Below are 12,970 nucleotides of genomic sequence, written 5' to 3' on the forward strand. Positions count from 1 at the left end.
CAACAAAGTAAAGACATAATCATTGTTTTTTGGACGCATGCGCCCCGGGTTCTGTGATTGTTGGAATTAATAAGTCAACTTTTAAAATTAGAGCTAACCAATTTCACTTATATGGTTTGGATCTAACAGCTCATAAGTAGGTTTGGAAGAGTCTCATAACATATCCACAAGATTTATATTACTCTCTCTTCCAAACAAGTTTCAATTCTCATGTAAATTCTATGGTCGAACGGTGATTTTCACATACTAACGTAGAAAATTTGACTCACTTGTCAAGTGTTGGGACTTAGTAAAAAATTTCTAGCCCTTTATACATTTCGACCTTACATTGTGATTTTGACGTAAAGGTCTTTAAATAAAACGATTAGAGGTTGTACATTCGTTTCGCAAACAGTTAACACTAGTTTAGAAATGGTTTAGTGACGAAGACATGTGGAAACACGACAGAGATTGGGAACATATGTATTAGGGTCCGTGTCGAACGTTGGAGAAGTAGTCATTGTTGACGGTTACCAATGTATTACTCCCATTGTCTCATTATAAATGTGTTATTTGAGCTATGTGTGATTCTTAAGAAAATGATTAGATGTATTGATTTTAATGATAAAATTAATATCATTTACTAAAATACCTCTATTTATTATAGTTAGTAGAGTTGTTGAAAAGCATGAAAGTTAATAAATAGGGTTATAGTATTGAAAAAAATAATAAATGTTGTTTTGGTATTTTAAAAAAACACTTATTTTGAGATATGAAAAATGTGCAAATGAGACACTTTTTATGAGAGGGAGGAAGTAGTATAGAAACAAACTTTTATATAGAATTAGAGGTACGCAGTTTTTATTAGAAACTCCTATAGAACCCAAAGTACTCAAGTTATAGAGAGAAGACAGTTTGAGAGAAACATGCATGACTCTGTGCACCATTTCATGTTTTCTTTATTCAAAGCAATGCAATTTTATCTTTCTCGTTGTTGTTTTTGATTTGTTTCATTTATTTAAACATTTTTACATTATTTTCGACTAAAACTTTTACTGTCCTTCTTCCATTTTTCATTCATCAAAACTTAATCACTCACACAATTTTTCAAGACTTGAAAAAATTTTTGCCCAATATATTTTAGGATTTTTTCCAATTTAATCATGTAAGCAAACAAAAACTTCTAATCTCATTTATTAAAAATACCGATAAACAGATAAATAATAATGAATGTATAAAAAAATAAAATGCGTGAATTGATACCTAAAATTAATAAAGTAAACAATAGTCTAAATAATATTAAAATGTGTGAATTGATTCCTTCTTTTATTTCATAGCCACCATCTTAGATTACAAATTATAGAAATACTACTATTTGAATTATATAAGAAAATAAAAATCAATAGTGCCAACACAAAGGCAAAAGCTAAGTGACAGCACCATTATTGTAGTGAAATTGCCTCTCTCTTGGATAATGGTCCTAAAATTACTTTGATACACATCTACACCATCTTCTGATACACATTGATATTTCAAAGCTTGGACACTGATTTAAACGACAGTTCAAATCACTAGAACATCGACTATATAACGCTGTAAGAAGAAAAGATGATAAAGTAACGTAAATTATATTATGTTCAAACTAAATAAGAAAATTTGAAAAGGCTAAAAATGACTTACATTCCACATTTGTAGCAGCAAAAAGTAGACAAAATATGATAATATTGATATGAATAAGCTTTACAATTTTAGCCATATTTCTCCCTTTTCCTTGTAACAAGTAGTTTTATCATTTTATAAACTATAAAGTCCGTCCTTAATTACACCAGTAAAATAATTTTAAGCCCTTGCAAAATTATAAAAGACACTTGATAAAAATTATTATCAAATATAAATTCTTTAAATTATAATTATTATTAAATATCCCTTATGTTTATTTATGCATTGTTTTTGCCTCTATAACATTTAATAAAAATGGAAAAATTAAAAACTTATCAATCATAAAAGTTATTTGATTATTTATAGTAAAAAAACATCTCTTTAAATTTTTTTGCCACAAACTCTTTCTCTCATGAAAATTTCTTTACCCACCTCCCTATGGGAGTCACTCCCAACGAAAACCCCACTTTACCCCTGCTTCGGAAATGAATTTTCGAAGTATTTTTTTTAAAAAAATTTTCACAGACTTCAGAAGTGCATCTCCGAAAACACCCCCCATTTGGTGTTTTCGGAGATGCACTTCCGAAAACACCTTTTTTCAGATTTTGGAGGGTTTCGAAAATGAACTTCCGAATTGTGCAGAAACTGTGTTTTTTTTATGTTTTTGGAAACAGTCTCGTATTTTTAATTAAAGGAAGACGGCAAATAAAATAAGCGACATATAAACAGAAAATACTAATATGATAAAAATAGTAATATATACAAGCCGATCCAAATCCAAATAATAATAGTGTGCGAAAGATACAATCCGAAACAAAAAAAATAAACCCGACCACTACTGGGTATGCCTAACCCTCTCTCCCTGGGACCTCCTCTGTCGCCTGTATGCTGCCGCACGGCCCGCATTAGTGACGATCATCTCCATCACGGCGACTGCCTCTGGACCGCCCTGATGAATGACACCTCGATCCAACGCGTCCCGCCCAAGCATCTCTATCCGCTGGCAGATCGGCAGGAGATCAATGGCGTGGTCATCCTCGGCCTGCTGGTTCTTCGGGATCTCCTCGTGTGCTGGCCTAGGAGCGCCGGGAGCGTCGGGTGTCAGCAGAGGATGTGACACCCGATAGAACCATGTGACGTATCCCTCTATACTGTGCCAGTCCTGGGTGACCCGAATGCGACGATACTCCTCCGGTACCACATGATGCTCCCAATCCTCAAAATGGCAGTGAGCTGCACTCGGGTAACTGTGTCGGGAGCAGCCTCAAAAGGTGACCTGGGTATCATCTGCACAAATCCGAACTGCCGCATGCACCGCTTAGGGAGATACCGAACCATGGTGCTGGTCCCGCATGCCAACCAGCCAGAATATAAAGATATGCCGTCAAATGGGACAATATGAGTGTAGTCGCTGAATGGCTTCCAAGTGATGTCATCATGCATCGTGCGGTCGAGGTACCCACGGTATGGTCCCACTGCATTGTTCCCCCTCTGGAGAACGTATTTGGCGGCCCTGGGCATGGCATCATCGTACTCAAGATCAATGTGGAAGTCGTGGATGCGGGAGAAGTAAGAGATGATCCAGCTCTGAAACACAAACACGATAATGTATTAAAAATAAATACGAAACAATTAAAATGAAACGTACCGTAAGTAGTGTGCAGGATCCGGTCAACTGCCTCGTCCTCTAGTTGGAGGCCTCATTCAGCTTCTTGTATAGGTATGCCAGAGTAGCTGCCCCCCAGTTCCACTGGTGAACGGTGGTCAAGTCCATGAAGTAGCGGAGGTACGTCACGTCGACGTACCTCACACTCTTGTCCACAAAGATCGCAGCGCCTACCACATGCATGTACCAGCACCGGAGAGCGCAGCCACGATGATACTGTGTAAATAGGTCGTCACCCGCATCCTCGGATTCGGCCGCTGCCACCAGGTGGTGCTCGAAATAAGAGCTCAGTGTGGTGAATCGGATATGAGGCCCACAGGTCGTGATGCACACATAGTCAGCAACTTCGGGCTCCATACCCAAATATAGCGCCATCCACTCTGTGGCTTCGATCCTCTAGATCCGGGAGTGGTGCAACAGCGCCCCCCTGATCGGCAGGTGGAGAAGACACTGCACATCATGCAAGGTGATCGTCATCTTCCCAACCGGTAAGTGGAAAGAAGACGTCTCCTTGTGCCACCGCTCCACAAAGGCCCCCTACATGCCGTGGCTGATGGTGGAATAGCCCGTCATGCAGAGCCCACTAAGCCCTGAAGCTCTCACCGCGTCGTTAAACCACTCGGCAGTCAGTTTAAACAGACCGAAAACCTTCCGGGCATGGTTCACCATTTTCAACGACTCTCTCTCCTGTTACAAAAAAATAAATAAAAAAGTATGTTAAATAGATCGTTAAGAAAATATTGAATAAACGTCTAAATTATAAACGGTTAAATAATGTAGTCGAGCAAATTATAAAAAATACCTCTCCCTCCCAGATACGCCGAGCGACGTGCTCGCGGTAGGTAAGCAGCACGGAAGTGTCAATGGGACCTCCCGGGTAGCCCTCCTCCTGCTCATCCTCCTCCCCGAGTGGAGGGTCAACATCCGGTACCTCCTCCGCCTCGTGGTATGGCACTGCCACCTCCTCCTCCTCCTCCTCTCGCTGGCGGGAAGACGATACCCGAGCCAGACGACTCCTCGATCCAGATGTAGAGGTACCCTTGTCCATCTCCATGGGAACTCGCACATGTCGTCCTCGGCCCTGCCCCCGTCCCTGTGTCGGCGCCAGCTGCGCCGCCGCCCGCTCGCGTCTAGCCGACGCAGTCTGGGTCTCTCTACCCTGTCTGATGCGTGCTTGGTTGCCTGACATGTTCCTGAAAACAATTGAAATCGATTAATATGCGAAACAACATAAAGAACTAAACAAAATTGCACTTCTGATACAATTCGGAAGTTCATTTCCGAAACTGGGAATGGAGGTGTTTTCGGAAATGAACTTCCGAAACACCCCTGTGAGGAAGTTTTCTGCAACTTCCATGGCAGACCCCGAAAACAAACTTCAAAACAACTTTTATTCAATCTAAACAACCTAAATAGCAGTACCAACCTAATCTAATACAGTTTTTGCAATTTCGAAACACCCTAATAGAGATTTTAATAATGGATCTTAAAATTGAAAAAATTGAAAAACTTACCAATTGAAGAGATTGGGATGATTTAGGTTGAGTTTGGGAAGCTTTTGGAATGTCTAAATGTTTGATACACACTTGCTTTTGCAGAAATTTTTGAAGAGAGGAAATTTGAAGTAGATTCAGGGTAAAGTGAATGGGGGAGGGGGTTGTTTTGCTAAATCTGCAAAACGCGCAGTATTTCGGAAATGAACTTCCAAAATGGTGTTTTCGGAAATGCATTTCCGAAATAAGACAAATTTTGAAAAAAAAAAGGCGCTTTCGGAGATGCATCTCTGAAAACACCTTTTTCTTGCATTTCAGAGATGCATTTCCGAAGTAAGGGGTATTTTGGGTTTTTCACCAGAGGTGACCTAGAAGGTTGGGAGGTGGGCAAAGAATTTTCCTTCTCTCATTCATTTTCATTTTAGTTGTAAAGTAAATATGCATCCTTTTTTTTTAAATATATTTTACTATAGAGTTCATTTTTTTCAAATAAAGAAAAAAACTCATTTATTTCTTCCGTCATCGAGAAGGTTCTTGAAAGCATGATACCTTTATTAGAATATCCGTCTGAGATGTCTCTCTGATGGGATAAAGCATCAGATTCCTTTCTTTCAAAACATAGTGTTTATGTAGTCTTGATAAATCTTCTTGTGAGAGGCAGTCAAAGGGGTGTATCTGTCATACTTCCCTTGCATGTTTTGGTCAGAGTCATCCTGATGTCGATGAGGTTTTTTCCTTGATGAGCAACCAAAGTGAAAGTCGCTAGACTCGGGCTTATAAAAAATTGTAGTCAATTTCTCTTCCAAAATCATATAAAGCTTAGCCATGGTCAGCATCACTTGGATAAATTTGATCTTCGTTTTCCCAAGAATTTTCCTAAAAGAATGGTCTCTCAAGAGGCCATAATCAAAAATCCAGCACTGAAGGCCTTCTTGAGCCCCGTCTAACTCAATTGAGACTTGCATAACTCGATTGATATACAACTGCAAGCTTTCTTCCTTCCTTTGAAAGATCCCGGTTATAATGACCTCACTGATCGGGCATTGCTTTCGGGAAGTAAACTGCACCGAAAACCTCTTACGAAAATTGGCTCTTAAATTAATACATCCATCATGTCAACTATTGAACCATTGTTAAGCTAGTCCGACTAGGGTGAATGCAAAACACTTCCAGTTGGAGGCTTCATCGGAAGTGAAGTAACTCAACCTTTCATCCACAAGCTGCACGTGTTCATTAGGATCCTCCTTTCCATCATAATCGGCTAGTTTGTGCGGCTTTTCCATAGACCTTGGGATCTTCCTTTATAAAATTTGAACTACCAATGGGTGCTTTGGCCGCAACTTATCCGGACGAATTTCTACTTAAATTGTTTTCAACATATTGAGTTATGGAGGGATACAATTCTTTGCAAGGTTTTTAGAAATAAAAAACACAAATTTCATACACCTTAAATAAGTGTATTATTTTTTAAATTCATTTTGATATAATAACTTATGCTTTTTGTGTATATTATTAGTCACTGTATAAAATTTATTGTAGGCGAGAATAAAGCTAGGAGGATACCAGTATAGATATTATATGATGAAACACACGTTGAACATGACCTCTTTCGACATTTTTGATTCATGAAAGCATGTAATATATATATATATATATATATATATATATATATATATATATATATATATATATATATATATATATATATATATTATTATTACAATTAGAAGTTAATTATTTTTACTGCATGATAGTTTGTTATTATTTCTAAGTGTTTTAATATTTCGTTCAACTTATAAGTGTTTAACGACTATAATCCATTTATAGAAGAATACATATACGATGTTTGTTCACGTATATTTTGCTTCTTTGAGTTTTATGTGACAAGTGCACACTGATTTTATATGATGGTTGTTTATGTGTTTGTTAACCATTTAATATAATACGGGTACCATTTGTTCTGATAAAAATAATGTATATTTTTGGTACACAATGTGAATCAGTTGGATTATATGTAAATAGCATATAGTTTTAGTACAAGATGTGTGTCATTTAGTTATATAATGTATATTTTTGTTTCACAAATGTGTCATTTAGGTTAAGTTGCACAAAATATATTAAAATATAGTACAAAATTATCATTTAGGTCTTTCTTAAAAATACATGTTATAATAAAAAATATGTAAAATTTAAAAAATATATATATATTTTAAGAAATGGATTTTTCATCAATTAGATTTTCTAATTGAGGAAAAAAGTGATCCGCTCAAACCTATTTCCTCAACTAAAAGTCAAAATGAAGCGCTTTTTTACTTTTTACCTCTGTTGTAATTGCAACTGAGAGAAAAAGTGAGATTCACATTTCAACGCGCCATTTTGAAAATATTGTTGCTGAGAATTGAACCCATGACAAATGTCATTTTTCAATTCAGTTATCAGTGGCCCGAGGTGAAGGATAGAAAAACACTTAGAAAGGGGGGTTTGAATAAGTGTAGTCTAAAAACTTGAACGATAAAAAAAATATGCACAGTTATTTTTATCCTGGTTCGTTGTTAACTAAACTACTCCAGTCCACCCCCACGGAGTGATTTACCTCACCTGAGGATTTAATCCACTAATCGCAACAGATTACAATGGTTTTCCACTTAGTCCGCGACTAAGTCTTCCAGAGTATCCTGATCACAACCTGATCACTCCAAGAACAATTGCTTAGACACAAGCTAAGACTTTCTTAGAGTATCCTGACCACCACGTGATCACTCTAAATACAACTGCTTAGACACAAGCTAAGACTTCCTAGAGTATCCTGATCAACACTTGATCACTCTAGTTACTTACAAATTAATGTAATCAATTCTAAGAGTATTACAAATGCTTCTGAAAAGCTATAATCACAACAGTGATATTTCTCTTAACGTTTAAGCTTAATCTCACTAATATATTACAACAGCAATGTAGTGAGATTTGATGAAGATGAAGTTTCTGAGATTTGAATTGAACAGCGTTTCAGCAAGTTAATATTCACAGAATTTGATTCAGAGTCGTTAACCTTGCTTCTCATCAGAACTTCATATTTATAGGCGTTTGAGAAGATGACCGTTGAGCGCATTTAATGCTTTGCGTGTTCCGTACAGCTTTGCATTTAATGTTTCACGCTTTTGTCAACTACCTCGAGCCTTGTTCACGCTGTGTCTACTGACGTTGCCTTTAATAGCTTCCAACGTTCCTTTTGTCAGTCAGCGTAGCCTGCCACCTGTACTTTCTTCTGATCTGATGTTTGAATATAATATTTGAATATGATCAGAGTTAAACAGCTTGGTGCATAACATCTTCTTGTCTTCTGACCTTGAAGTGCTTCTGAGCGTGATACCATGAGAACTTCAGTGCTTCTGCTTCTGACCTCAAGTTCTTCTGATGCTTCCATAGACCCATGTTCTGATTCTGCCTTGACCATCTTCTGATGTCTTGCCAGACCATGTTCTGATGTTGCATGCTGAACCTTCTGAGACAAAGCTTCTGAGCGCTGATTTGTGCATACTCTTTATATATTTCCTGAAATGGAAATTGCAATGTATTAAAGTACCACATTATCTCACACAAAATTCATATCCTTGTTATCATCAAAACTAAGAATATTGATCAGAACAAATCTTGTTCTAACACGAGGGAGGGCCGTCTCAAACAATTTGAATGTCTTATTCAAATTTTAAAAACTCACCCCTGATAAATAGAATAAAAAAATATATTTAATTTATATAAGTATTTGTAAACAAAGTTTATACATAAATGGATGACAAGCATAGAACAAACTGTGTTGCTACTCTTTTAAGATTTACGAGTCAATCCTACTTAAAGCAATGTCCATTGTCCTTGAGGACACAACATAGTTATTCACGAGCCTTTAGACTTTTTGTAAAACACCTACAATATTTGGTGCTAAGAAGTTAAAAGTGACAAATACAAATGGTATAAACGCATGTTGATTGTTAGTATCGTCATGAAATGGAAACCTTCAATCCTAGGTCTCACGAGTGGATAAACTTGAGTTAAGTCCACACATATTTATTTTTCTCCTACCCACTTGTGCACCATAACATTTGTCGGCTCTGAAATACATATGCACCTTTTTTATTATCTATTGAATCATAATAATATAATTTAATTAAAAATAATAATAATACTGTTGACTTTTTAATATATTTTTATAAAATAAAATTTAACAATATAACATATATATATATATATATATATATATATATATATATATATATATATATATATATATATATATATATATATATATATATATATATATATATATATATATATATATATATATATATATATATATATATATATATATATATATATATATATATATATATATATTATCAAAAGAAAAATAAATGGAAACACATCTTCGATAACTACTTGCTGTGTAAAACACTCTATCTTAATATATTGAAGATTTGATTTAATTTAAATTGATTTGTCATTTGTTTTCTTAAATTCTACTTCACTATTTTGTTTCAGTGCATTCAATAATTGAGTTAGAGAGTGTTGCATAAAAAATATTTGTCTAAACTCCACTTTCACAAATAATAATGAACTATATTTCATCATAAAATATTGGTAATAAATAAATTGTTGAAATAATAAACTTTAAAATATTTAATTATAACCTATAAATATTATCTAAAATTTATTCAAAAATTAAAATAAAATTTAAAGGTTAAAACCATCCGGAACAAAGATTGATTTGAAGGTCAATTAAGAATTTCTAGATTATATAAATAAAAAATTATTTTATGATTGAAATTTTGGTTATATAAAATTGGAAGAATTGGAAACACTATTAAAAAATTCTTTTTTACTGATGGAAAAATTTTACTCACTGTAGTGATCAAATTAACCAATCAAATTTAATATTCATGAATCAATTTTAAGAAGTCACAAAATCGATCACTAAAATAAATCAGACACCTATTTATAGACCAAAATTTTGGTCACTAATTTTTTTTCTTTTTCTACTTTTAATCCACTTTATTATGTTACTATTTCCTTTTTTTTAATTTTTATTTTCTTTCATTCTTTTAATTGTTACAAAAAGTTTCATCTTTTTAATTGTTTTAACACTGAATCTTTTTAATTGTTTTAACACTGAATCTTTTTAAAAGTTTCAACTTTATAATTATAACCATATTTCCTCCACTTTATAATTTATAAAGCTCAGCTACTAATTAAGTGAATTTAAAAGTTGGTGAATTCTTATTTATCCATCTCAAAAAGTTGGATAAGGTTACCTTCTATGTAAAATGCCTTGAAAACAACAATCAATTGTAATATTTAATAAATAATTAATTGTGTTAAAATTAGATGGCATCAGATAATTGGTTGAATATATACTACCCAATTTTTTGTGATGGATAGAGAAATTGTCCCCTAAAAATTTTAGCACTTGTTTGAGATAAATCTTCCTAATAATATATTCATTTATGAATGTTCCTTAAATATATAAATGTGTTTTGCTTGTCCCTTTAGCATATTTAATAAGAAAGGCACATAAAAAAAATTGTCTAATCATAAAAAATAAATTACTAAGTTTTCATCATTCAATTCTATAACCTTTCATGATAAGAAAGATAAAATCACCAAAGATTACTAATATATTTTATATCCTTCTATATGCATTACTTAAGGGTTTAGGGTGTGATTAAGTATGAAAGTAACTTAAATAATCTTTCAATCCCAATTGGTCTCATCTCATAACAGCTTGGGGAGAGGTTAATGAGATTTGGGATTTTTGATCAAAATAAATGTATTCTGTTCAGCCATTGAAATTATAGATCACCTATGTTAGTGCGTGAGACACTTTTAGTGAGGAGAAAATAAAGGAAATAAAAATTATATTATTAAATTGAATTGTACAAATAATGATACCGACTATGACTATTTATATACAATCTTGATTGGGCTTGGGCTTACACAACTTGGATTATATTTTATATTATTATATTTGATTTGTTTGATATCATATTAATAATTGCAATCCTAATAATATCTCAACAAATCTCAATAATATCTCAACATACCCCTTATAATCCAAGTTGTCGAACAACTCTAAAAGTAATCAATCTGAATTATTCTTAATTTCTTTCTTAAATTTAGGAATCTTCCGATCTTCAATCCTTTGTAAAAATGTCGGCCAACGGTGCTTCATTCAAGCAATGTCTAAGTTCAAGTTCACCTCGATTTACCTTTTCCCTTTGGAAGTGAAATCTAGCTTTGATATACTTACTCCTTCCATGCAAAACTGGATTCTTCACCAGATTTATGGCTGACTTGTTGTCAATTTGCAACATAAGAGGTTTCTTTACTTTTACCTCCATTTCTTCAAGTACCGATCTAATCCAAATTGCTTGACATGCATTATAGGATCCTGCTATATATTCATCTTCACATGATGATAATGCCACCACAGGATTTTTCTTCGAACACCATGAAACTGGAGCACCAAATACTTGAAAGAAATATTCATCAGTTGTGCATCTTTGATCTTCCTTATCTCCACACCAATCAGCATCTGAAAAACAAGTTATTATTGCTTCTTTGTCTTCATAATTTCGTCGAAATTGAATTCCATACTCTATCGATCCTTTTAAGTATCTTAGAGTTCTTCTTGCAGCCTTCATGTGTGACACTCTTGGTTCACTCATGTATCTGCTCACTACTCCGACAGCAAAACCTATATCAGGTCAACTTTTTCACATATACCTCAAATATCCCACAATTTGCTTGAACAAAGTTACATCGACTTTGTCTTCCTCTCCATGCTTCTCCAACTTTAAGTTTTTTCGACAAGTGAGGATGCAAGATTCGAATCATCCATTCTAAATCTTTTTAGTATCTCTTTGACATACTTCCTTTGATGTAGCACCATGCCTTTCTTCGACATTTTAAATTCCATGCCTAGGAAATAAGACAACTTTCCCAGATCCGACATTTCAAATTCCTTCATCATCAGCTCTTTAAACTTCGACAAGTTCTCCAAGATATTTCCAGTTACCAGTAAGTCATTGACATATAAGTAGATGATTATTATAATTTGTGCCACAACTTGAGCATAGACACCATACTCAGATTTGCATCTGACAAATCCTAATTTGATTAAGTATGAGTCGATCTTCTTGTTTTATGCCATAGCTACCTGCTTGAGACCTTATAGTGCTTTGTGCAACTTATATACTTTACTCGCCTTCTGAATCACAAACCTTGGAGGTTGTGTGACATAGACCTCTTTATCTAAAATACCATTAAGAAACGCTGATTTCACATCTAAATGAAATATCTACTAGCCTCGACTGCATGCCAATGCTACCACTAGTCAAACTATAACATCCCGATTTTATTAGCTATTTTATTAGCTATTATATTAGTTAGATTATTTGGTGTTTTTAATACTTAATTATATGTGTATCTGTGCTATTTGGGTTAATAGAAATATTATGAGATAATATGTTATTGGGCCTAAGTGGTAGAAATAAGACTCTAAGTGGGGTTATGGGTTAAGCCCAAATTAGAGAAAAGAGATAGTAGGAAAGAGTTAGGTCATTCTTTCATTTTTCATAACTTTGGTAAGAAGAATAGAAGGGAGAGGAGAAGAGAGCATAAAAGAGAAAGAGGAGAGGATTGTAGATTCTTGAAGAGGGTGGATTAAAATCAAAAGGTAAGGGTTAGAATCCAAATTAATATAGTTTACATGATTGGGTAATGTTGTATGTATGTTTTGTGTATAATCTCTATTCTTTCAATTTCTTGGATTTGGAAATGTTAGAGTTTATGTATGAACCATGAAATTGGGTGATTAATCATGTTTTGTATTGTTATGTGGATAACCCATGGTAGAACTATGATTTATGAATCCTTACATGTATGATTATAAGTTTTCGATCTTCACTATTTTGTTTTATGAGATTTTGGGTGGTTAGAGTTGTGACCTAAAACTAATATTCAATGATGAATTGAAGTGAAATTAGAGGATGGAAATATTGTGTTTTGATAGTTAAAACATGTGTATAACTTGTTCCATGAATGGTGTTGATTTGTTGTGGAAACTTAGGATATTTGGGTTGAGAATCAAAAGGATTCGTAGCAGAAAAATACAACATTTTTT

The 12,970-nt window shown here is 34.1% G+C and overlaps 1 protein-coding gene across 1 annotated transcript; it reads right to left on the reverse strand.

The window, feature by feature from the left end:
• Window positions 1–10,979: 10,979 nt before the first annotated feature.
• LOC131632567 (secreted RxLR effector protein 161-like) lies at window positions 10,980–11,513 on the reverse strand. Its single transcript, XM_058903307.1, has one exon. The coding sequence runs from the start codon at window positions 11,511–11,513 to the stop codon at window positions 10,980–10,982; it is 534 nt and encodes a 177-aa protein (XP_058759290.1).
• Window positions 11,514–12,970: the final 1,457 nt, after the last annotated feature.

Source organism: Vicia villosa, unplaced genomic scaffold (assembly GCF_029867415.1).
Source record: "Vicia villosa cultivar HV-30 ecotype Madison, WI unplaced genomic scaffold, Vvil1.0 ctg.000966F_1_1, whole genome shotgun sequence".
NCBI classification, from domain to species: domain Eukaryota; kingdom Viridiplantae; phylum Streptophyta; class Magnoliopsida; order Fabales; family Fabaceae; genus Vicia; species Vicia villosa.

What these genes read in the sequence shown, in the direction of transcription:
- LOC131632567 (XM_058903307.1), bottom strand. Translation starts at nt 11,513, where the DNA reads ATGAGTGAACCAAGAGTGTCACACATGAAGGCTGCAAGAAGAACTCTA.